General features: G+C 42.7%; 1 protein-coding gene and 1 long non-coding RNA gene across 10 annotated transcripts in view; both read left to right on the forward strand.

Moving 5' to 3' along the window:
* The window catches only part of LOC138266880 (phospholipid scramblase 3-like), a 205,713-nt gene extending 192,341 nt beyond the window's left edge, over window positions 1-13,372 (forward strand). For all 3 annotated transcript variants that reach the window (XM_069215600.1, XM_069215601.1, XM_069215599.1), the window contains 4 exons: window positions 1,536-1,720; window positions 7,070-7,234; window positions 9,842-10,003; window positions 11,439-13,372. In XM_069215600.1, the coding sequence (XP_069071701.1) occupies window positions 1,536-1,720; window positions 7,070-7,234; window positions 9,842-10,003; window positions 11,439-11,477 (551 nt within the window). In that variant the 3' untranslated portion in view covers window positions 11,478-13,372. The remainder of the gene's footprint in view (window positions 1-1,535; window positions 1,721-7,069; window positions 7,235-9,841; window positions 10,004-11,438) is intronic.
* A 2,132-nt stretch (window positions 13,373-15,504) lies between these two features.
* Window positions 15,505-26,167, forward strand: LOC138266882 (uncharacterized). 7 transcript variants are annotated; one of them, XR_011199747.1, is made up of 6 exons: window positions 15,505-16,498; window positions 16,606-17,234; window positions 17,378-17,514; window positions 18,449-18,567; window positions 19,756-19,847; window positions 24,917-26,167. It is a non-coding gene; the product is annotated as an uncharacterized lncRNA (long non-coding RNA). The 7 variants fall into 7 exon arrangements; XR_011199746.1 differs by having other exon boundaries at window positions 15,550-16,750; window positions 17,171-17,234; XR_011199742.1 differs by having other exon boundaries at window positions 15,883-17,234.
* Window positions 26,168-27,152: the final 985 nt, after the last annotated feature.

Below are 27,152 nucleotides of genomic sequence, written 5' to 3' on the forward strand. Positions count from 1 at the left end.
TACGGCCACGCTTTTACTCTTCTTTCGATGATGTAGCAGAGGAGGTTTTGTTTGCAACATGAGTTGGAGGTGCGTTGTTGCTTTGCAAGTCATGCTTGCTTTGCTGGCAGTCTCTTTCTTGGTGAAAACCATCAGCAGTGCATTGAGTGCTTGAGCCTGTTCTCATTTGGGCTAGGCTGGAACAGGTATTTTCTTCCTACCTTACTATTTGCTCCTGTGTCAGATACTCTCCCCTTGGGCACCACCTGATTCACTTCTATTAATATAGGGTACCAATGTATTTCACTGGGAACCTGGGGTTATGTATGTGTTAAAAGGCAAAATGTTCATACTGGAACTATTTGATCAAACACTCGTCAACATACATTACAACCCTTTAGAAACAATTATAGGGCCTTCGACAGGACAGATGTCCATTTTAAATTACTTTTCTAGGTTTCAAATGGGAGATACTGGGCCCAGAAGTACCAAATCTGGGCAGTAGCCCTCCCCCAAACACCAGGCATAACATGCATAAAGACCTGAAATTTGGGATAACTATGCAGATCCAGGACTTTTGGTCCTTTTCCTTTTCTGCATCGTTATCTATGGTTCAAGGTCTTCTACTCTCCACTTTTCCACCCGCTCTATGCAGGTGATACATAGGTGTGGGGCCAATGCATCTCATGGGGGGAGCTCAAGCGAGACAGGAAGGTACCAGGAGCAGAGCAGGCTCAGGGATGGTGGAGGGGAGCATAGCTTGCTCCTACCAAGTTGTAGGAGGTGGTCGGTGGGGGAAGGTGTACACCGCTGCCCTCTGCCTGTCTCACATCCAAGTCTGATTTTACCACTTGCAGGTTAACACCTGATTAAACCAGGTCTAGTGTTCCTGCACCCAGCAACTTTGGTTGTGGGAACACCTGCACCTCAGATTTATCCAAGGCAGATTTTGTGTAGACATGCTGCTTGGGTCAGCTCAGAGTGAGGCTTACATATGTATCTAATAATTATCTTTCTAGATATAGAATACATTTGTCATGGATTGAGTTAACTTATCTTCACGTAAATCAAATGTGACTGTGCAATGTGGAATATAGCTGTCAGCACACTGACAGCATACAAAAGAACCAACATTCACTTCCTGAGCAAAGGTTACAGCAGACTATCCATAGCATTATTGAATTCTGCTTACGTCATATTTGGACCTCCCACCGGGTATCCTGAGTGCACCTGTATCACTCACAGATATATGTTATGTATGTAAGTTTTCAAATTCTTTTTAGACTAACACAGCATGCTCTCAGTGAAGGAATAGCGGCAGTGAGTTCCACAGTTTTGGGACTGAATCCTCTGACATATTTCTTAGTAGTCAGTGGCTCAGAAGGCACGTCCCATTGAATGCTTCAGCTCAATCCCTGGATAGCTAGTGTAGACGTCCATCATGAGTGCGGAGGTAACAATGGAGCTGAGGGCTGGTGTGGGGTGGGGGGCAGGCGCTGTTATCCTCCCTAGGAGTCCCGCTTTGTTTCTCATGGTCCACTCTTATGTTACCGCAGGGTACAGCATGTTCCAGTCCCGCACTGAGTACGAGATCCTCAACACCGTCAACCAGAAGATCTTCCACGCCAAGGAGGAGAGAGAGTGGTGCGGCCCCGTGTTAGACATCAGGGTGTACGACAACTCCCAGTATCATGTGCTGCACCTCCTCCAACCCGCGCATTACTGCAGCTGGACTGAGGAGGTAAGTTACTAGCCAGGTGCCTCCTGTGCTAGAGGCATAATTCAAGGCTCATTACTCTTATGACATGTGCCAAGGTGTATTATACCTTTGGTGTTGAGCGTTGACATCTAGTTTTCTCAAAACAGAAAAATCTAGTGATGAGCGCCCATGGGGATCCTACTATAGGTGTACCTATGGGTCAGCGCCTTGATACCTGTGGGTTTGCAGCACTATATAAATATTTTTCATTTCATTTCACCTGTGGAAGACTTTGTGATGGTACCATTCACCTCCAAGGAAGCTGCCAATAGCACTTGCATGACAGGAACATGGTGAAGTAGGAAGACTCTTCCAGTTGAGAATTGCAGGGGGGTGGCTGCACTCAGGAGTGCACTATCTATTAATTGGCTTGCACTCAGGCTTTGAGGAACTGCCTGGTACGGCCGGAAGGGGCACAACCAGGACCGAAGTAAGAAAGACAGGTTGTTTGAACCCAGCTGCCATCAAGTGGCTTCTATAAATGATTTGATAGTAGAACACAAATGAGGAGAGGGGGTGCATCTATTTAATTAGATAAATGTACTAATGTGCCTCTTGGCACTTTAATATTAGGGACACTGTGACTAGAGACACTGGTCCGTGATACAGTGGAGAACCCCTTAATGCCCCTGTTTAACAGTTTACACAGAAGGGAGTTAGAAGTTAGAAAACTCCTTTGGGGATCCCTTTGGGTTAGAAGTTCAGAAGGCTGGGGTGCTGAAATAAAATAGGACAATTCAATTTCTATGTAAATACTTATGGCCTAAACAGGAGCATTAATAACATTATATTTGGGGTTAGAACACTCAAGCATGTTGAACAAAGAATTACAAGAGTAGGATGTGACTGTCTTGTATTGAAGCCTGTAGCAGACCCTATGAAAGGCATCAGAGGTGGGCATTACCGACTATGAGGAAGGCAAACACTGGCAGAGAAGTGCCAGTCCTACATGGGATGTCCAGAGAGTAAAGGTGATTGGCTGTCAATGAGAGGAGGCAAGGATGGACCTTTGAAATAAGTGCAGTTATGTAAACGACAATGTCTTTGGACAGATCTTCACCACCAGCAGTGCGGAGTGGACTTCTGTTACAACTCACTCTGGTTATTGAAGCAGATCTTCAGGACTGATTGCCAAATGTTCCAGAAACTCAAAGCACAGCCCTGAGAATGCCAAAAGCTCCTGGGAATGTCCTTAGACACTAGACATTTCACAACCGGTGCCTTGAAGCAGTCTTTGGGACCAGACCTTCACAGAACAAGCATTGCAAAATCCATTTCTTCTCACTGCAGTGGCTGAGTAAAGTATTTCAAGTCACGCTGGAGCTTTTCTGCAGTTCGCTGTAGCTACCGGAAGTCAGACTCCTCTGGGAGGAACTCCACGTGCTAGGTGCAGCACCACAGCAGGATGCAGTTCTTTTGAAGTGATCAGAACTATCCCACTTACACCTTATACCAGGCGGAGGCTTCCTGTCATTCTTTATACACAGGGGGGTGATTTTGAGTTAGGTGAAAAATCAACCAAATACTTGGACGAACACTAAACAAGGAGTACAGTCTACCTGTTTTGTGCTCCCCTTAGCATTCCCTAATGGAAGTAAAGCAGCGGGTGGATTTCATTTCATAGTTATAATTTTCTCCAAACTTTGAAGGATTTTCAGAGAACTAACACTGAATGAGACTCACATTCTTCTTGGTCAGCGAGTGGGTCAGCTATTTGTGGCAAGAGGTCAGCACACACCTGCCATCATTTGGAGGTGCCCAGTTTGGCATATTTCGGGAAGTCTTCTGTCTTACCATGGTGCATAGTTCCACCCGGGCATGGCCAAGCATGCCCAGTTCCAACTACGGCATTTCCGGGGGATCAGGCAGGTCATTCTGGAACAGGGCGTTACGTCAGTTGTTCACACGTTGGTTCTCTCCTGACTTGACTACAGGAACTCCCTTTTCTCAGGCATCCCCAGAGCACACGTAGCTCAAATAAAAGCGATTCTGCTTGCTTTAGCCCGCTGCGTTTCCGGACATAAGAAATGTAACCACATCACACCTATCCTGCTATCCTTCCAAAGGCTTCCTATCACGGCATGAGCTAAACTTTGACTGCACCACACACAAGACCCTGCATTCGTCTTCACCCATCCACCTAACTGGAAAATTGAAAATCTCTGGCCAATAAAGGGATTCAATCCCTTCTCCTGGAGCCTCCAACCTTCAGATGAGAACAATACATGGACCAGTCATTCTCGGGAATAGCCACGAAAATCCGGCATTCCCGCCTTCCAAATCTCTTTATGACCCTTTGCCGCTCTACCTTTAGAAAGGCACTAAGAATATTTTCTTTGAAAGCTCTTGGGCCAGGTCTTTCATGTCACACACACTCATGAATGTCTGTTTTGCTTTCTATTTTCTTGTGCTGTATCTCAAGTAACCTTTCACAGTGATTGTTGGTAACTGTGCTCTTGTAAACTGCTCTGATGCCCCTGGCACGTGTGCTATATAGAAAATTCCCAAACAAATGAATGAGGGTCAGGTTTAAATCATGTTAGAAGGTTATGGCATGTTGCAGGGTGGGGCAACTTATTTGTTGTGAATACCAACTCAAGCAGATCCATCTCTAAGTGTAGTACAAACACGGGGCTTAGGGTGGCGCAGAATATCACGTGACCAGTACTCAACTTCTTATTCCAGATACTCAGAGGTTTCCTATGCCACTAACTCAAACATAGAGAGTGGTAGGCTATTTGATAATGTAACTGACTGTAACCAGCCAATTAGAGTGGCTTTATACAGGTCTGTTTTTTATATGATGTTTTCAGTTATGTGGTCTTCTATGGAGTGATTGTGATGCAAGAGCATTAGAGAGTTTTACAAAACATCCAAAATAAATTTTGTCTAAAATTAGAACAAACCATTAGCATTAGTATACCAGCCACAGTCCTTGGAAGTAGGTGGGGCCTAGATAAAGGGAATGAAAAATCAGGAGGAGTTTTAAGTTTCTTTTTATCTTACGATATGTTATGTATGTAAGTGTTCAAATTCTTTCTAGACTAACACAGCATGCTCTCAGTGAAGGAATAGCGGCTGTGAGTTCCAGAGTTTTGGAACTGCATGAGAAAAACTTTACTCACTAGACCTGCTCTTACAAATTTGAGGGACTGCAAGGGAATTCCTCATAATCAAATGTTAGTTTTTTCAAATATATTTTTAAGACTGTGAGTGTATTGCCAAGGGAAGGAGCACCTTATGCACCAGGCACACATCCTTGAACTGTATTATTTATCTTATAGGAAGCAAAATCAGGTTTTTTAAGATTGGTTTAGTCTGTGTCAGCCAAGCATGGCCACAAAATTGGGGGCTTATTTACAAACATTTGGCGTAGGACAGCGCTGCAAGCCTTTTAGCTGCAATGCCCTATGCCAACGTGAAAGGGCAGGAATGCACTGTATCTACAAGATAAGGTGCATTCCTCTCCTTTCAGCCAGCGCCGGTGCAGAAATTGCTGTTGAGTGCAAACACAGGCACGCTTGCACCATGGTGCAAGGGTGTCTGTGTTGGTGGCACAGTTGGTTTTGTGCAGGAAGGGGTACCTTGCTGCAACCAGGAGAGGCATTTTCCTTAATCTATGTGTGCTTCAGAAAGCAAAAGGTAAAAATGTCTCCTCTGTACGCCTGCTAAGGGGAGGCGTATGTTTTAGGCGTTGCGCCTGATTTACACTGTGTTGTTAATCTGGGGCAGTGTTAAAAATTATGAGTGTTGAGATGCATGCCTCTCTGACGCAGTGTGAGGTTGTGCTGCGTTGCCTTACACCTTATCTAAAAAGCCATGTAAGGGTGCAGGTGCAGGGTGGCTTTGAATGGCCTTGTAGACATGGGTCTGCACTGTGCACTGCCAAAGCGTAGCAAAAAGGTGACACACCACGGCGGCACATGGGGCTTGTAAATAAGCCCCTTGGTTGCCAAATTTTGAGGCACTTTTACTTTATTCAGTAGCCCATGTTCACTAGGCCTAAGCGTCGTCCAAACGTGAGAAACTTAATGGTTTAACTGACAAGAAAATAATTCATTGAATTTGGGATGACAGATTAGAATTTAAATGATTTTTTACTCCCAATCGCTTCACTGTTTTCATGGGTGTAGGTTGCAGGCCTAGTTCTGTTGGCGAATATGAATCCAGCCACATATTAACACAACCATTCATAAGGAAGATCTAAGTTTTATTAGCATTTTATTTCAATTTGTTGTGCACCAGCCAATGACAGATAAAGGATACAGTGCGAGACCCTGCACATCCATCATTGTCTAGTCGGAACAATAACTGAGCATCATCAGCTTACATAAATGCTTGGACAACCCCCCCTTTGTGCTCAGACGAATAGGATTCTAGATATTGAACTGATGTCGGGACAGTGCTGATGCTTTAGGTGCACCAAAGTGGAGTAGAAACAGCTCAGAGTTATAAAACAAGGAGCTGTTTCTCAGGTTAGTGGAAATGAATTGCAGGTTGTTACACTGCAGAAATACTTTTCAGACTCACAGAGTACCTTTTGTGAGTTAGCAAGTACCTTAAATGCATTGGGACTTGTGTGCTTTTGGGACTGCTTAGCCTAGGATTGTTCAAAGCACAGGATTTGCATCAGCAAAAGCACTTTGTACAATTGGGGCCCAAAATCGTGGATGGTTCAGGTTTAATTAAAGACAAATCATGTGTTTCCTCTTATTATGTAAACAAAACTACATACATATGGTAGAACTCTGGTTAGACTCCACAGGCTACATAAATTTAATAGGAATTTCTCAATTAACTTCCCTTGGAAATCATTTGTGCTTTTGGTTGACAAGAGCTTTAGCTATTTCGACTCATTGGTCAGTTTGGTGGACCGGTAAGATCTAATGTTGAGAGATACCATCAATTGGCCACTGCGTTGACATGGACAGCAGACGAGAGTTTGGATATGAAGAGAATTATCAGCTTTGTTACACTTGATGAGGTTGATAGAGGGGAATACAAGGCCTGGGTCCATGGGAAAGGTTGGAAACAGGCAGTAGAAATGAAAATCTTCCTTAAAATCTTTGCATGAAATGGTTCCTTCGGTTTTAGCTGAGCTCCATATTGACCTTTCAATTCTGAGTTAATATTTTAAACTTAAAATGCTGTAGCACATTGTCAAAAGATGTGTCTACTAATCGCATATCAAGATAACTAACTTAAATCCTGGGGGGAAACATTACTTCATGTCTGCTCATTACTCCATTGTTCAGTACATATTCAAATCTTGAGGATGAGATCAAAGCACTTACCTGTATGTAATTGACATTGTTGCGACTACATTCCTAGCTGGAAGTCTACTCTCCCACGGCTGGGTGTCTGATTGGTTACATCGTGAAGAACTGGGAGGCCTTCTCGATCAGCTTCTCCATCCTGAACATCGCCAAGGAGGTGGTGCTGCGGGTTGTGGGTCCAGGATTCGGAATGGCTGGCTTCAGTGATGTCAACTTTGAGGTACGGTTAGAGGGGGGCTATCTATGGATCATATACGTCGAAGGAGAAGTCCTGCGATAACCACAGAGTTGGAAGAGAAGCCTTCTGTTACTCTTAAATTTGAATGAAAAGTCATATCCTAACCATAAAGTTTAAAGAGAAAACTTGTGATAACCATAGAGTTTAATGTGAAGCTCTGTGCTGACTCTAGAATGAGATAAGAAACCCAACACCAAGTCTGTAGTACACCAGAAAGGGCTTGTCAACTCCTACAATGTCCATATATTCCAAATATTCTGGTGCCAACCACATGTGTACACACAGAGGCGCAAAGCAATGTTATGTGCCATATTGGATTATTACATAGACTTTTGAGTGATATTGAGCAAAGTTGATGGAAGAAAATGTAAATTGCTCCTACTTTGAGCTAAAGCACTGATGCAACCAAGCAAGTGAGCCAAACACTCTCTAGAACAGCTTCCTTGTCTCTTCCATGCGTCTATCCATTCTTTCACCCTTCCATCCATGTGCTATCCACTATTTCACCTTTAAGTTGTATCACCCATTCATCCTTTTTACCTTTGTTCAATTTTTTCCCATTCTATCCATTCCTCCAACCAACCATCCATCCAATCTGCCATCTGTCCATCTATCCTTTCATCCATCCATTCACTCTGCCATCTATCAACCCATCCATCCAATCAACAATTAATCCATCTAGAGACTGCTATCCATCCATCTCTATAGTCTGCCATCCATCTACCCAACATCCATCTACTCTGTCATCCTTCCTTCATCCACTCTGCCCTCCATTCAACAACTCAGCGGTACAGCCAATCTGCCATCCATCATCCATCCACTTTGCCATCTATCCATCCTCTCTGCCATCCATTCACTCATCTTTTCACCCACTCATACATCCACCCCTTTACTCTGCCATCCTTTTAATTATCCTTCCATCCATTTATTCTGCCATCCTTCAGCCTATCCATTCCTTTCCTCTGCCATCCTTTCGCCTCCCGGTCCTTATAACCCATCCATTCATCTATCAATCCATCCCTTTCCTCTGCCATCCTTTCACCTTTCCAAATTCATTTAGAAATTGAAAAAGGTTGTGAAACCATTTTATAATAAGAATTTAAATCTGCTTCAGAATTGTTTAAATTATATTTACTTCCAATTTTAACAATTTAAAACACTTGAATTTTTTTAACACTATTTTCTATGGGGTTTTAGTTTTAGCCCCTACCGACATTATTGTCTGTGGGAGGATATTGCAGGACCAGTGGTTGGCAATGTGTAGTGCTGGACTTATTCCAGCTCTGAGCTGTCGTAAAAGCTGTTTCTGTACTAGTAATATTATGTTATGTTCTGCAGCTTTGTAGAGTGCCTTGTCACCCGGGAGAGTATCCTGGTGCTCAGCACCTATGAGTCTCGACAAATCCAGGGCCTAGTGGGATTATTCAGAAATCCAGATCATCAAATTCATGTGGAAGAACTGAGGAGGAGGCTCTTATGTGTAGTAGCAGTTTGTCTCACACTTTTGGAGTAATGTAAGAGGAAGGCTGGACTGGTTCATCTGGTTTTCTGTGTGTGTGAGATGTGTGCAAGTCAGAGTCTGGACGAGCGGAGGTGTTTGGAAGGTTTGTGAAAGGTGATGTGATTGTTGAAGTATGTTGAGCACTGGTATGTAGTGATTTGACTTGTGGGTGAGGATATTTAATTCTGCTTGTTTGTGTATGGGTAGCCATTAGACTGCTTTCAGGTGTGCTGTGATGTTAGTCCGGCGCGGGGGTTGAGAGAGATTCTGGCCATTGAGTAGACTTACTTTTTGTAGGTGAGTGCAAGCCCCCTCCCTAAGCCTCTCCCTATCTGTCCCAAAACCCCTCCTCACTCCTCTCTAAACTTAGTCAGTGGCGTAACGAAACTTGAGGGAGCCACCCCATGCAAAGTACATGGAGGCCCCCCTCCAAACTCATTCAGGAGTTCTGAGGTCAGGGCACTGTGCTGATGGGGGGTCCTGGAGCTCTGGTACCCCCGGCACCGTGGGCCTTGGTGGGCCTTTGTTAAGCCACTGACCCTAGTAGTAACAACAGTGCCCCTTTTTCAAACCAATCAGCCGTCCCTCTCACACTGACACCTAATTAGTAAACTTACATGTGCAAAGATTTTTCCATCGAAAAATTAGGAGAGGATGCAGTGGAGATTTACACTGGTAGATTTGCGAATAGCATTGTGTAGTACTACAATAGTAGTCCTCTAATACCACTGACCATAGTACAAAGTGCAGTTAGTGAATGGGACCCTATATGTATAGGTGCATGCACGGAGAGTCAGGCCTGTATCATAATGTTTGGAATGTCCCTGTGAAGGTTGAGCCTGAGAGAAAGCTGGGTCTATATATATATATATATATATATATATGTATATATATAGAATGCCTTGGACGACAGAGCGACTACACTGCACACTTATGTGTGTGTGTGTGTGTCACAGTCTAATCAATCTGTGATTACAGCATGCTGTAGGGGAAATACGTGTTGATGGGGTTGATTTTACCATGAGCCTATGAGAATCAAATATGAACTGCACCAGGTCTAAAATTCTAAAATTGCTCTCTCTTAAAAGGTGAAAACTGGTAACGAATCCCAGACCATAGGCCTGATCACAAGAGTATGGAGAGGTTTTCGTAAGGAGATGTTCAGCTCCAGTGACCACTACTCAGTCCAGTTCCCCATCGATCTGGATGCCAAGGTGAAGGCACTGCTGTTGTCGACAGGCATCTTCATTGTGAGTATAATTATCCATAACCCTTCACCTGCCAATTGAAAGGAACTTACATATGTCCACCCAAAGGCTTCATTTATTCAAATAGGATCAAAGTAGGGAACAGCCACCGCTTAGACACTCTCCTGGCACCCTTGTTTGCATGAACGACTCCAAGCTATCTAGTTGGCTAAGCCTTTACCGCCTTAAGCAACAAATCTACATTAGCTATTCTCACACATCACCCACCAGCAATAGTACACATCAGGTACAACACCAGAATCTATCATGCACACATCTCTACTACAAATGGTCTATTCTTTGACACAACAATATCAAATCATACTTAAGTATGATCCTAAGTCACGAGTGAACATTGGGCAGAAGCTTTGATATGTCTCCTAGCCACCTCAGCAGCACATCTTTGCAAGTTGACTACAGCATCTCATCATGTTGCATATTAACCATCCCAAAGATGTTAGCTTAAATGTACCACACATCACCCAACCCAGGGATGTTAACTTAAACGTACCACACATCAACCAACCCAAAGATGTCAACTTAAACCACCACACATAAACCAACCCAAAGATGCTAACCCAAACGTATCACCCAGAGATGCTAAGTCAAATGTACTACACATCACCCAACCTTAAGATGTTAAGTCACCCGTCACCATCAAAGGTGCTAACCCAAATGCACCACTCATAGATGTAAAGTCAAATGTACCACACATCACCCAACCTAAAGATGTTAACTCAAGCGTACCACACATCAACCAACCCAAAGGTGCTAACACAAACGTACCACACATCAACCAACTCAAAGATGTTAACCTAAACCTACCACACATCAACCAACCAAAAGATGTTAACTCAGATTTACTAAATATCTACACACACATTGAATGATAGCAAGGCCACACAATGAGCAAAGAGGTCTTGAAACATAACAACAACCTGAAGGTGAATAATGGACAACTGAACACCAAGTAGAACGAAAAATGTTAATATCCTTTGGTACAAACGTCCATTCATATAACGTTGCACACAGGTCCATATCAGGTTCTGGCCGACCACTTCCATTATAATACATCACTAAACAATAAGTTACTGAATTCTACCCACACTGTCCACCATCCAGTATGCTTCACCTCTAAACAACTTGAAATGCAACCATAAACATCAACAGATCAGTTTGACTTCAGAAATCAAGAATCACAGATCTGTAGAGGGTGTCAGTACTATGAGAGGTCTTTGTTGTCTATCGGGTGTGTACTGGTTACCGTGGATGTGAAGTACGGTGTCTACCTCAGATAAAGGGACAGAAAACACTGGAAATTAATGATCCAACACAGGCTCATCATTTTGGGGCCATGATTGGGGAATTGTATAAAGGTGAAGTAGATTGCACATCTCTTGAGGGAATATTCACTAACCCTGTTTCTCCTCTCACTCAGGATCACTTATACTATGAAGAGAGCAGAAGAAATAACTGACCTCGGCCTTCCAAAGACTGCAGCAATGCTATACATGAACCCTCCCCCATACGCAGGGGAAGATACGAAGCAGCTTTTGAGTTCACTGGGTGATGACACCCCATCTGCACTTCACTGGCCCAAATCTTTATCACACCTGTGTGTGACTACACCACAAGTGCACGCCAGGCCTTGCCGCGGCAGTGCTGGACACGTCAAGGGAATGGCTCTAGAGTGGGGTACAGGTCTTTGCACCTCCTCTTCAGGGAAAGATGGTATTTCCTCTTTAGTTCTAAGATTACTTAAATTAGACAAATATTCTACATTTGGATGCTTTAGGTGTCAGTCACGGGAAGGAACACGTATGGATCACAACCCAACACTGAACAATTTACTAGAAAACAGTCAAGTTTGTCATTTAAGAATACTGATGCGTGTTTTTAGCAAGCAGTGCGTATGAGTGTGTGTGTGTTTTGTGAGGATGCGGGCATGCACCTGTGTCATTTCTGCTCTGTGTATGTGAAGGAAGCCTGCACTGCTAATGCACATGCAGGCATTTGTTCTGTACCGTGGTCCCCACACAGCAGGAAACACTTCTTATTTAAGATCTGCTTTAGGACATATCTATATGTACCGAAAGCTATATATGTGTGTGTACATATTTACATATAGATATATATGTTTATGTGTGTGTAATTGACACTTATTTATAAACTGCTTGTTTTCAATAAAGAATTATTTAAAAGAACAAATCTTGTTGAGATTCCCACTGATGACATGGTGCTTGTGGCTGGCGTATAACAAGCTAAGATGAGCATCAGGGTACCTCAATATACCTAGCTGTGTGGAACACTAAGGTTTTGTTATGCAACTGTGTGAGAGTGAAAGTGGCTCAGGTGGAAGACACAAGGAGAATGGTGTGAAGGGAAGGACTGAGAAAGAAACTTCAGGTGGCGAAGCAGTGACAAGCTAAGGCAAGATTGTCTATGGATTTGTTTTTGGTTTCCTGTCCAGATGTGCAGCAGGTGAGTGTGTGGCTGTGTCCAACGCAGGCTGCTGGCCAATATGCATTCTGGATGCCAGGGGTCCAAAACCTTGCAGGGCAGAATCAGTCTTCCAGCCTTCTGAGGTTACTAAAAAAAGTACAATAAGCAGGGATATAGGACTGCCTGTTAACAGCATTTAGAAATGGTAGAAATCCAGCATGTAGTGCTTTACAAATATAGGTTATTAATTAGAAGTATGCTTCCTCAGCTCAAACTCCCTTTTATGTGCTGGCCTTGTACGTGACTGACATAGTCCTAGCCCTATTAACCTCTCAGAATAAGCACTAGCGTAGGCAATAGTTTTTGCATTTGGTATGTGAATGCACTATGTTTGGTTTTATAGTGTGTTATTGTTTAGCATCTCCCATTGCCACTACAAACGAAAAAAATACCCCAAGATATTTGTATGACGCCGTACTCACATGCATCGAAAATATTAAAGGACGGTTGGGGGCTGTGTTCAGAGCATTAGCCATCTCCTTGTATTAGACTACGAATAGGCTTTGTAAATGAAATACAGTTCCTGCTGTCTCAGAATCAATAAGTGCCTGGGCACACGAGAGAGAGAGAGAGAGAGAGAGAGAGGTAGAGAGGGAGAGGTAAAGAGGTGGAGAGGTAGGGCGATAGAAAGGGTTAGGGGTAGAGAGAGAGGCAGAGGTAGAGAGTTAGAGGTGGAGGGAGTGAGGTAGAGCGCAAGAGAGGTAGAGGTACACAGAGAGGGGGAGAGGTAAAGGGGTAAAAGTAGAGAGAGAGAGAGAGAGAGGGGGTAGTGGTAGAGAGTTAGAGGTGGAGGGAGAGGCAGTGTGAGAGAGGTAGAGGTATGCAGAGAGAAAGAAGGGTAGAGAGAGAGAGGTAGAGGTGTAGTGAGAGGTGTTCAGAGGTAGAGAGATGTAGAGAGAGAGGTGGAGACCAATAGAGTTAGAGATATCCAAGAACAAAGCACCATTACAAGCGAAACCTGAAACCTTCAGTGCCTTTCTAAACACAGTGTCTTAACTGGTGTGGTGTGAACACATGCTGTGGACAGCCCAAAGAACACTACGGCTGCAATGCCCATCAGGGAGGAGGGGGCATCACACGCTATATCAGGAGGAAGGATGAATGTGTGTAAAAAGGAAGCATTTAGGACAAGCAGAACAAAGAACATATGGCAATAGTGGGCGTGGTTAAAGCTGATAGAGTGAATACAGCATGTCTTGCAGCTCGACCTAAAAGGGGATTGAAGTCATTCCTTTCATTTTATGAACACTAGTTTGCCTCTTATTGACTGTTCTTGAGAGAATATGTATGTATGTTTTATATATATATATATACAGGGAGTGCAGAATTATTAGGCAAATGAGTATTTTGACAACATCATCCTCTTTATGCATGTTGTCTTACTCCAAGCTGTATAGGCTTGAAAGCCTACTACCAATTAAGCATATTAGGTGATGTGCATCTCTGTAATGAGAAGGGGTGTGGTCTAATGACATCAACACCCTATATCAGGTGTGCATAATTATTAGGCAACTTCCTTTCCTTTGGCAAAATGGGTCAAAAGAAGGACTTGACAGGCTCAGAAAAGTCAAAAATAGTGAGATATCTTGCAGAGGGATGCAGCACTCTTAAAATTGCAAAGCTTCTGAAGCGTGATCATCGAACAATCAAGCGTTTCATTCAAAATAGTCAACAGGGTCGCAAGAAGCGTGTGGAAAAACCAAGGCGCAAAATAACTGCCCATGAACTGAGAAAAGTCAAGCGTGCAGCTGCCACAATGCCACTTGCCACCAGTTTGGCCATATTTCAGAGCTGCAACATCACTGGAGTGCCCAAAAGCACAAGGTGTGCAATACTCAGAGACATGGCCAAGGTAAGAAAGGCTGAAAGACGACCACCACTGAACAAGACACACAAGCTGAAACGTCAAGACTGGGCCAAGAAATATCTCAAGACTGATTTTTCTAAGGTTTTATGGACTGATGAAATGAGAGTGAGTCTTGATGGGCCAGATGGATGGGCCCGTGGCTGGATTGGTAAAGGGCAGAGAGCTCCAGTCCGACTCAGACGCCAGCAAGGTGGAGGTGGAGTACTGGTTTGGGCTGGTATCATCAAAGATGAGCTTGTGGGGCCTTTTCGGGTTGAGGATGGAGTCAAGCTCAACTCCCAGTCCTACTGCCAGTTCCTGGAAGACACCTTCTTCAAGCAGTGGTACAGGAAGAAGTCTGCATCCTTCAAGAAAAACATGATTTTCATGCAGGACAATGCTCCATCACACGCGTCCAAGTACTCCACAGCGTGGCTGGCAAGAAAGGGTATAAAAGAAGGAAATCTAATGACATGGCCTCCTTGTTCACCTGATCTGAACCCCATTGAGAACCTGTGGTCCATCATCAAATGTGAGATTTACAAGGAGGGAAAACAGTACACCTCTCTGAACAGTGTCTGGGAGGCTGTGGTTGCTGCTGCACGCAATGTTGATGGTGAACAGATCAAAACACTGACAGAATCCATGGATGGCAGGCTTTTGAGTGTCCTTGCAAAGAAAGGTGGCTATATTGGTCACTGATTTGTTTTTGTTTTGTTTTTGAATGTCAGAAATGTATATTTGTGAATGTTGAGATGTTATATTGGTTTCACTGGTAATAATAAATAATTGAAATGGGTATATATTTTTTTTTTTGTTAAGTTGCCTAATAATTATGCACAGTAATAGTCACCTGCACACACAGATATCCCCCTAACATAGCTAAAACTAAAAACAAACTAAAAACTACTTCCAAAAATATTCAGCTTTGATATTAATGAGTTTTTTGGGTTCATTGAGAACATGGTTGTTGTTCAATAATAAAATTAATCCTCAAAAATACAACTTGCCTAATAATTCTTCACTCCCTGTATATATATATATATATATAGATATATGTTGATATATTTATATATATTCAATTTAAAAATCAAAGATTACAGGGATGTTATAGTTAGGTTCTCATTTTAAACATACAAAAATATAGAAATTCACCTGTTATGGTTAAGTAACTATAACTTGTGCCTTAAGGTAACTATAACTCATGCAGAATGCAGCACACATAGGAAAAGCAAAAATGAGGGAAATAAAAGTATTTTTCCTTGTTGCGCCATGCTAACATCACCATTAGGGTGGCATTAGTGTTGGTGCTGCCTCAGGTTTACGAATTCTCATCAAAATTGAATGGTGTTGCAGGGGAGTGCCCACATTAACACCCACTGCACACCACTTTCATGCAAAGTGGCCACTATGATGTTCCGGTGGCAGAACGTCCTTGTAAATGAGGGCCAAAGTGCTGTATTGGGTCCAATTTTTTTTCAGTACTGAAACTGAGGGTAATGCACGAGTGCCAGAGCACTCCTTTTTTAGATGAATTTTGTGCAGGTACTCTGTATCTACCAATTTAAAGCGCTGTCTAGAAGGGCATTACCTAGGCACAATAAAAGTGCTGGCCCATACTGGTCTGCATCAAGTCACCAGCTGTCCATCACAACCCAGCTCTCCTTCGGGAGCTAATCCAGGACACCCAGATTGTTCGCCTGGCCGCACCCTATTACCAGCCGTTCAATCATAAGCCCTTTTTCCCCTCGGGAGCCAATCAATGACGGAGCACTCGGATTGTTTGCAGGCCGCATCCTATTACCGCCTGTCCAATCACAATGCCGCTCTCCCTTGGGAGCCAATCAAGGACACTCGGATAGTTAACCTGGCTGTATCCCATTCCGCTCACACGTTTCCCCTCCTGCCGCCAGCGTCTCACGCAAGCCTTGGATTGGCCAGGAGATCGTCGGATGCCCGAAATAGGCGTGGCCTGTCATTATCGGAGCGCCTCTGATTCGTCCAAAGATGGCCACGTGACCAGATGCCTCCCGCCGAACGGGGATTTAAAAAGCGTGCAGCGGAAGGTGTGCGTTTTTGTTTTCCTTCCGGGAGCGCGGGTTGTATTCCAAACGGCGCCGGTAAACCCGTGTTTATTCTGGCTTTAGAGGGTATGTTCTTCTCCTTGATTTATCTCGCATATTTAGGTCGAGCTGTTGTAATTATGCACCGAAGGTTCCCGGGTGGCTTTGGTGTTTGTGATTTGTTTGTTTTGTAGTCTCAGACTTCGGTGCTTTGCTGTTCTCGCGGGGAGGCTGAAGACGAAGGTGGGGCCGAGTGTCCGCGGGATCTTTAACTCCAGTTTTTGTTTTGTGGTTCTTTGCTCCAATTTCCCGTCATTCGTGAAGATGTCTCACGAGCAGGTAACGCTTTTCTCTGAGGTCAGAACACACTTTCCAGTTCTCCGAATTATTACTTTGGCTTATTTTTGTCTGGCTCTTGCTGTGTTAATATTTTAAGTGCACGTCAGTGTGCTATGAACAAAACGCTTAAACTGGTGTTTCATTTTATGCATTTCAGTAAAAACAGGCGTTCTCGAAGCACTATACCTAGTAATCGTCTTAGTGGGTAAATGTTATAATTTTTGGGGAGCAGAGCCGGTGCAGCTGTGGTTTATAGTATAGCAAGTGGGTACACCCTGGTATATTTTGCATTGGCAGTTCCAAGCCTTCCAACTTATTTGGCTGCAAGTCTTGATGTTTTCGAGGCCTTAAATCTTGTGGAAAAAATGTATAACTTCCAGAACGTTGTTTTGTCGTTATTGTATTTTATCACTGAGGTAGCTTACAGTGCAAGTTGTCAGAAAAGGCGTTTCTGCCGTCCTCATCTGTATTTGAGGTCCGTCAGGTGAGTACCGTGAGCTGGCTCTTATAGTGTATTCTTAACCGCCCCCCAAATTACTATCTCTGCACTTTATGAAAGTGTTTATTTAAGAGCCAAATCTTACTCTGCCATTGTCTATTTCTGTTTTCTACAAACATCATGTTTAGGCGACACACAAAACGATCACTTTCAGCTCTACACTTCTCAAGGGTAGAAAATCAGTTGATTGAACATATCACGGCATAGGAATTTAGTCTACGTCCTGGATGAAGTAAGAACTTGACCAAGTGCAACGAAGTGAAAAGTTAAGTCTACCTTTCATTCTGCTCTTCCATTCACTAGGGAATCTGATGCCAACCAAACCTCCACCTGTGGGAGCAAGCCAGTCTCAGACACTTTACCCTATACACCCTATATGACGCAATCTAACTCCCTAACCAAGAAAAATGTGCAATTTGCATACTGTAAAGGACAGGTCATTGTGTCGTATCCCATAGGCACTGATCTCCAACGAGAACGACCTCTTCTGTACTTCCAAAACTAAGATCAGAATGTTTAAATTTTATTATCAAAGCAATCAGACGGGTGCACAATGGACATGTTCCTATCCATACACTTCAGGGGTGTATCTTGGTCAGTAGTATGGGGGTGGAGCTGCAGATTTTCCAGTAATAATACATTGTATAAGTAGGAAAAGTTTGTGTTTAGTCAATACAATAGTGGTGTGAGGGACTGTAGGACACTAGCATCCTGCCATGCTGTTTTAAGTCTAATAGCAATATTTCCACTTGTATGTTATCCTTTGTGTATCGACTTATTTATTTTACTTCTATTTTATGGTATGATTATTTTAAAATGAAGTAGCTTCTATTTAAACCTGACCCCAGCACAGCAGCCGGGGCTCCATGTGCGCACCCATGTGTTTGGTGTCCTCGTATTGAACCGATTGTAGTGCTGCCGTCTGCTGGGGAGGCAGGGATTGGTGCCACCTGTCACCTCTCTCGAGAGCCCGAATTCTGCACCCAGGGGCAGCACAGAGCTCCTCTTCAGGCACCTCACAGTGAAATAATCTCTCCTCTCTAGAGGAAAAATCCTGGTGGCAAATGAAGAGCTGCTAGTTTTGACCCTGGAAGGTCTACTTGCTGGCACAGAACGCACAGATACTTGCCACTTTCTCACCTCAAGATATTGAATTCTTCACTTAACCTCTGTACGAATTTGTCCTTGGTATCTTGCAGATTCCCCACTGCTTTGTAAGTGGCCTCCAGTGTGTGCTGCGGGAATTCCTGAAGTATAGATGGCTAAGCCGCCTACATATCATCTTGTCACCTATCCAATTCAAGCTGCAGTATTAAGGGTAAGTCATGGGGTTTATACGATGTATGGTAATTTATGGGAATGAGAACTGAGGTATTTAAATCCTGGAAATCCAAGTTTAAGGAAATGTAAATCACATTGCCGTACGATAAACTGAAAAGAGTAAGCAATATTGTGTTAAAGACTGCTTTATATCTGCAGTAGAATATTAAAGGGGAAACTGTCCCATAATCCCTGCTTAGAAATATTTTTACTATTACTAGAAATACATAACCACTTTTCTATAGTGACTGCATTTTATATATTCTTAAAAGGGGTGTTTGAGATCTAGGGGAATCTATGACCTTTTCAGAAAACCAATAGCACTGTATTGAAGCTAAAAATGAGTTTACACTTCAAAGGCATAATTGGTTTCTCGGGTAGTGAATGGTTCACCCTGCAAGCATTTATTTAGCTGTAATAGTATTTCATGATACTTTTCTACAAACACTTGTAACTGGGGTTTGTAAGGTCTGGGTGTACATAGTAGCATGGTTGGAGTACAATGTTTGTCTTTACATAGGCCTGAGGTGGACGTTAAGCAGTGGACTTGGGGTTGGCTTGAGGGGGTTGGGACTGGAGGGAGCTTGTAAATGTGCAGAACCTGCTAATTTTTGTCAGTCTCCACGTAATGTCGTGGATCTAACCCTTGTAGGTAGCTACTAATGGTCTGGTGGCTGCTCCCTCTGGCTAGTGTACATGCGTGGGTAGCTGCTGAGGCTGGTTTCCTTTTCTTTTTGGATAAAACCTCTTTAGGTGCTGGGTGCCATTAACATCCACTAAAATAATTAAGTTGTTTCACACACAGTGCCTCTTGTCATCTTTTAACATTTATATTCTACCTTATTATATTGTATTTTCTTAACTATTTTCCCAGGAATTCGCAAGGAATGATTTGGCTTTAGGTAATCGTGTCTAAACGGGGAGGGATTGGTCTCATCTCTCTAGTTGAGGCATCCAAAAGAACCCCCAAGTGCCTTTTATTGAGAGAATTCAGTCAAACTTTCTCCTTTTTTCCTGAAATTATACCCTTGGAGTGGGGCTAAAGTTAGTATTTGGGTCTTGCAGTTGGTACAATTTGATAAATAGATCACCTTCTTGACTCAGTTGTCCTGCATCGTTTTGTACCAATTATTGCTAACTGAAGTGTATCTAGTTTAGGATTTCAATGTTTATTTTTTTTCTGCAGCTTTAGGACAGTCTTCTGCAGCTGATCTGGTGTTCGGTTGGCCTCTGCAGCGTAAAGCCCGTTTTTGCACCCAGCACCGCCTGCACTGAGTGGTAAGTTATGGGTTCATAAAGTTACATGCACTATAAAAGTATGTTATGAATGTGATTGCATTTGTCAGTTTGGATCAGTGATTTCTGAGGTGGTTGTAGAATGGCACGAGTAAGGGGAGATTGCTGTGAGGACTGGTGATGTAGGCTTCATAAAGATTGCACTCCCAAACGCTGTAATCTGCTTGCAGAGGGTTGTACAGCAACTCGAGCTTTGAGGAGTGAAGATTATCAAAGATGCATGTGTACTTCAAACAACTATTTGATATCATTTCACAAGGCTGTGACCTGTCTACTCAATTTTTCTACTTTACTATACTTGCATGCATGGGATGGCCTTCTCTCCACTGTAGGCGAGACTCCCATATTTGCTTTACAGCAGACTGGAGGAACCTCTTAAAAAATCTTAGTGTTAATTTTGATGTTTACACATCTCAGGTAGCCATAGCTGTCCTCGCTCACTTTCTTCATTGTTTTTTGTAGGTGTTTCTTCCCACAGGAAGCCTCTTGGGGGGAAAACTTTGGTGGCCAGACCTACTCACTTCAAAGTTTCATATATCTGTAAAATAAAGTATTAAACAGAACTTTAGTGTCTGTGTTAATTTTGAGAACTGAGATGAGTGAAGGTTTCCTCAGAGTGGCTATCCTGTGAGTTGACTGTAGTGTAGCAGTAGTATTCAGATCCTTCTTTAGAAGAAGGAATATAGCTCTTGTGATGGGCAATGGGCTAATTTTACTATTGCTGCTCCCATATGTTTCATCCAATGCGAGCCGGCTATTAGAATGGTGTTTTAGTGAGGGAGTGGGTTTTCTGTTTACAATAGTTAGTTACAGTGCCATTGTCCTAACTACGTAGAGTAGTTAAAACATTACATTTTACAGATCTATTCAGTAAGCAAAAGCTGAGCAATGTCTGTTCACCTTTTTAAAGGTGGAGCTAAGGTCAATAAAGGCCAGATATACTGGACCCCTCTCACCAAGTTATTTGGCTGATATAAAATGAGTTTCTGCTGTATAGTACCCCTACCAGGTCTAAACCGATGCTTGAGGTCTGATATGCTCATCAGCCCAGAGGGTTAGCCTCACTAATATGCCCCTGGCAATGATCTGTTGTAACTCCTCATGATGTCAGGAGTGTCAGTAATCTTGTGTATAACTTGCAGTGCTAGAGCGAAAGGCAGCTTCTTTAGTGGGCTTTGTGCTGTCCCAGTGTGATGGGCCGTTGAGAGTATGAGTTTAAAAGAAAATATGCTGAGCTCCTCTTAATAGGAGTCATGGTAATCGTAAGGGAGTGTGGTGAGGAGCTTAAGGTAAACGATTGGTACTGCTCAGGTCCTGAAGTCATGAAATTAGGGTCTGGTTACTCCCTGCCCCTGGCTAATGCAGCAGCCTTCCCCGGGTTGATGATGGATTACAGTACGACTCCTGGTGGCCCCACAGGTGAGTCTTTGCCTCTCCAGCACGGCTGCGGCCCATGGGGAGATCGCGCCTGATTTGTGTAGGGTAACCGGGTTTTGCAGCTCTGATGCTGGCAGACCTGCTCCTGAGGCCAGTGCCACTGGGAGGGAGAAGGGTGCTCCAAAAGGATACATTAAGTTATTGTTTGGCCCATAGTAATGAACAGAGGCCCTAAAATGAGGCAAGCTACTGTTCCCTTACAAGCCTTCCAGAGTACTGTTCCAAATGCCAGTGTGTCTCCTACTCCTAGAGATAAAAGGAGTAGGAGTTGATGAGGGTCTTGCTTTTGTAGAACCGAAGTTCTGGAATGATCTCCCACAGAATTTAAGACCAACCAAATCAGAATTTCATTTAGGAAACTGTTTAGAAGTTCTCTAGCCAGTTACTGGGCTTGCATAACCCCGAGTTGCCCTTCTGGGTAGCCATGCACTTAAAATGACCCAGTGAATACAATAGATATTACTGCTGTATTTACCAGCATGTTTAAAATGCTGGCATCCTTAACTACGGACAGTATATAGTGCAAACCTCTGCCAGGCAGGGTACTTAGCCTTTGATGGTCATAGGTGAATGGCCTCACTGTCTGCTCTTACATCTGTCCTTTTTGATTCCAGGGACACACTTACCCAGTGGTCAGATGCCCCACAGTGGTAGCATACCCTAGCTTTGGGTTGTATTTATAGTGGTGCAAAGTCCCTTCCTCTGCCAAATCGTCCAGTCTATCCTCATTGCGTTTCTCGCCCCCTATTGTCACTCTGTTGCAACAAAACATGTTCTTTCTAATCCTTACTGGATTTGTCAGTTTGAGTTTCATCATTATCATGCTTCTCAGATTAATACTAATATGGCAGGCATTTCTGTCAATGGTTTTGTAGTCCAACTAGGTATTGAATCTAATAGATGTCCTTATCTTGTACAATTTGAATAAAGCAACTAACCAATGCAGTTGTTGGTCCTTCCTCTTTGGGATCCATGTCACTGTGTAGAAAGAAACTTATTTCCTGGAGCATAATAGCTGTGGACTGTTTCATTCCTACTTTGTTTAGTTTGTGTTAATTTATAGTCTCTATTTTTGCCAGTTAGTTATTTCTTCATGTATGGGCCCATCATCCTGAATTTATTTTTAAATGTTGCATTATGGCACTTTTCTACTCATTTGTTTTCCTGTATGGTTTTTCCATATCTTTTGGCACTGTAATGGAAAACATATGGTCTATGTCCCTTACCAGTCATCCATTCTTTAGTAACCTTTAGTTGTGGGTCTACCATTCATCCATTTTCATTAATGTTTGAATAGTCTTTAGCAAAAGCTAGTAGCTCTTAGTCCAAGGTGTGTGTACATAAAACACTGTAGTGTTCAATCCAGAAACTTCTCACATCGGAAACTGGCCATCAATGCACAGTTTTATCTTTAATTGTGGATTATAAATGCATCACTATACAATCTTCTTTAGTTTGAAGGTCACAAGCCTAGCAATCGGTGTTCCTTAGCTCTGTATCCCATAAATATTTTAATACCACCTTTTTTTATATTCCCATGCCCCATGTTATTTCAAATTAAGATTTAAATATATTTTACTTACTATATTCAATGATTCATGAAGGTAATGTAATCATACAAACGTGCCTATACTTGAACTGTAAGTGTGAATTTTTCCTAGTGTAGTTACTCCACTGTTTCACAAAGTTTCACAAAGTTCAGCCTGAAGTCCTTTCTTCAATTAATTCAAAGGCAGGCAAATCTTTTCGTGGTATGTGCCTGATCCACCCGGGTAGCCATTGCCCCTTGTGGTGTACACATCAGAAACCGCCCCTTAAACAGCGGTGCCTCCAGTTTGATTGTGTAAATGTCACTGCTCACGAACAGAATGTAGACGTCAAAGAATATTATTCACTTAGCTGCAGTGCTGTAGAGAGGCTGGTACACTTCAGATCAGCAACTCTGGTGAGAAACTTGTACACAACATATATGTTCAAGACACCACTGGTTATAGTTGTAGAAGATGAGTTGAACACAAATATCAGTGGGTGCTCACATCTTTGAAAGTATGTGGCTATAAATGTTCCTGACAGATATACCACTTTTGGACTTCTTAATTTTAGACTTCTGGACTTTCCCTTATTAGTTTCACATAAATTGGAGAAGGCCTAGGCCAGGACTTTACAGGCTCAGAACACAACTCAGCAGAATTTCCCATTGACTTCAGCTAAAATCAGTTGTCCTCTGATAAAGCAAACCAGCCTTTAGCTATTACAAGGCCAAAGAAGTAATACATCTCAGCAGTTCCAGAGTGGCAAGAACAGTTGGTTAGTATTATGGGCATAGACACATCTGAAAAATAGAACACATGGATGGGTCAGTAGGAATAAATAAGACTTGGCTGGCACAGACTAAATGTGGCTAATAAGCCTGTCCTTCAGCGTTTGGGCTTAATTTTAAATTTGGCAGATGGGGTTACTCTCACTAAAGTGACAGATCTTGTCTGTTGTATTAAGATCCCATGATAACCTATGGGAATTGTAATACGGGGATGGGATATGTCACTTGTGACACTAAACTGTCTGACCCAGAGTCTGAGGATGCCAGCACATGAAAAATATGCATCAATATGTTTTTTTTTTTAATCTTTAGATTATGAAAAATTAAGTGTCTCCACCCTCACATCTGCAGGTGCTCCTGCACCTTCAGTTACCCTTCTGCTCATGTTATGTTTTTTTTTCTCCCCAGGGTCCAGCTGCTGCGAAGTTGATACCAAGCCACTGGGTTCATTTATTTAATGCATATAAGCAGCCCTTAAAATTTAGTTTACCATTCAGGTGTGTTGGTACGGGTAAAAAACAAATATGGCTAGTGTATGACAAGCATGCACCAACATAAATATGTATTTGTTGCAACACATGCAAACTTGCATCAAATATGGTGACCACCTAGGAATGATTATGCTTTCAGGATGGCCTCCATGTCAAACATGCATGCTGGATGGCTCTTTTTGGCTTAGTGACCAATCAAATGAACATTGGCAAAGCTAATGGGGCAGCCCTTTCTTTCTAAATGTGTGAGCTATGGGCTTTAACAGTGTTGTTTTTATGCCATTACTTTGAAAGTTGTTTGGCTGTCATGAAAAGAACGGTCAGTTTTGTGAAAGAAATTACACTTTTTGTAGGTGCTTGCTAGATTTTTAGATGTGGTATTGGTGATGGTAAATGGTGCTTGGTTGATTCCTGGGAGTGATTGAGTAATATAAACAGTTCAACAATAATTATGCAAGATAGGGCAAGGGTGAGAGAACCCCCAATCTTCATCACTTACCCCATACCTATTAGTCTGCATAGTGATAGCGTAAGCGGATTGTAAGGCTTCTACTCTTTCCACCCAAGTTCTTACCACTGTTTGCATCTTGCATCCTTGAGCAGTGTGGCCTCCAGTGCAATGATGTACTTGGGGGTACTGGGTAGCGACTGTTTTAGGTCATCTGTGCTAGCTAAATGGGCAAGGGATATGACCCTAAGGACTTTGAGCCTAAAGTTACCTCAAGCTATCCAATCAGGGACTGCAAGTGACAGCTAAGAGCTTTGGGAGAGGCCAGCACTTATGACCTCTGTTTATTCTGCAGATTTCGACACCAACGGCATGGAGCTCGAGCTACCGAGCTACGATGCCATCCCTACAGAGCCAGGAATTATGAACATCCCTCTTGCAACTTGAGTGTTCCGGAAAACGCAACAGATGCTGATCATGCCCCAGTAGCAGAGATTTCTGGAGTGCTCCTCAGATTGGAATACCTGATGGTGAAGATTATGCCTACTTATCATTCATTAGATACTGATTTCTGCAAGATGATCCCTCTTCCTTGTACATCTTTAAAACATTTCTGCTCATAATAATCCTCTGTATCTCTGTTATATAGCATTTTTCATGTTCAGTTTATCTGTTATATTGGTATGGTTTCTATCCAACATGTACATCTGTTTTAGCTCCACACTTGCTTCTGCTGTATGTTATGGCTCTACAGTATCTAGTTTTTCTGCTGTATCAGTTATGTACTCTCCCATATCACTATGGTATACCTCTACCTTGATATCTGCTAAAGTTCTATTCTTTCAGCTGCATCATTCATTTTTTTGTTTTGTCTGTGGTACACATTTACTATGCATATCTTTTGTAGTTCTACAGTATCTGTTTCAGCTGCATGTTTGTGTGTGTGTGTGTGTGTGTATATATATATATATATATATATAGCTTCCATCTTTATTGTATTTACTCAACATTTCAGTCCGTATTTATCCATATTTATTTTTTGGCCATCTTCTTTGTATTTTTCCATATTTTGTTAGTTCACTGCTCTCCTCACGCTAGTGGCTGGACTCCGCTTAGCTGACAGTGATTCCGAGTAAATACTGATTTCTGTTTCTGGTGCTTAACAGCAGTTTCAAGATCTTTGAGTTTTTCTTAACTCAAACAGGTTTATTTTTGATAGTTATGTTTCCCTGACCCTCACTGCTTGATTTTTCTTTTGTGGGGGGCCAATTTGGTCTGTTACGCGCCCCTCCATTCCTTAACTTTGTTCCAGACAAAGTTGTGCTTAGGATATATTTGGTTACATTGGCCAATGCCTGTGTCTGACACTAACACAAAATGATGGTGGTGTGATTGAGGGGGTAGAAGTTTAGTTTTGTGCATCTTTAATGTAATGGTTCTCTTTTTTATTACAGAATTTTGCAATACTCGGGTTCAACAACTGTAGAAGAAGTGGAGCTGTAGCTAAATTAAGTGTTAGCCTAGAAGTAGGGTGTTAAGCAAAATGTCAATTTTTTGGTGTACAATATGCATAAAGATGTCAAAATAAAACTCAGCATTTATTAAATCTGTCCTTGTTTCTAATTTCGACATTTTACTCTATACAATACATTTAATACCCGCATCGACATGCCGGGGGCAAATGAGGCTGTTTATCTCTCTTGACCTTTGCTTCTCTTTCTATTGCTCTGTCTACAGGTCTCTCTCTCAAATTCTCTATCTAGCTCCCTATCTCTTTCTCTCTCTATATATATCTCCCTATCTATCTGTTGCTTTCTACCTCTCTTTATCCACCCATCCCTCTCTACTTACCTCTCTACCCATCTTTCTCTATATATCGATCTACTTCTCTATTTCTGTCTTAGCTCTACCTCTATCCGTATCTTTTGCTATCAGTCTTTCTATTATCTGTCTACCTTTCTCGCTCTATGCCTCCCTATTTGTATTCCTCCCTAGCCCCCTCTCTGTCTCTCTATTTGTATCACTATCCCTCTTTACCCACCTCTGTATCTACCTCTTCCTCTCTCCCCTCTACATCCCCGCCCCTCCACTTTTTATCCCCCTCTACATCCCTATTTCTCTTCCCTCTACATCCCTCCCCCTCAACTTCTTCCCATCCCTATTTCTCTCTTCCCTCTCTATCCTTCATCTCTAATTCTCTATCCCTCTCTCCCTATCCCTATTTCTCTGTTCCCCACTCCCCTTCTCCCTATCCCTATTTCTCTCCCTCTCCCCATCCCTATTTCTCTTCCTCTCCCCTACTTCTCTCTCCCCTCATCCCTATTTCTCTTCCTCTCCCCTACTTCTATCTCTCCCCTCATCCCTATTTCTCTCCCTCCCTCCCCTAATTTCTCTCTTCCTCTTCCCTCTACTTCTCTCTTCCTCTCCCTATCCCTCTCTCCCCTCCTCTTTATATCCCTATCCCTCCTCATCCCTATTTCTCTCCCTCTCCCCATCCCTATTTCTCTCTTCCTCTCTCCCTCATCCCTATTTCTCTTCCTCTCCCCTACTTCTCTCTCCCCTCATCCCTATTTCTTTTCCTCTCTCCCCCT

The sequence above is a fragment of the Pleurodeles waltl genome, chromosome 12, assembly GCF_031143425.1.
Source record: "Pleurodeles waltl isolate 20211129_DDA chromosome 12, aPleWal1.hap1.20221129, whole genome shotgun sequence".
Lineage (NCBI taxonomy): Eukaryota > Metazoa > Chordata > Amphibia > Caudata > Salamandridae > Pleurodeles > Pleurodeles waltl.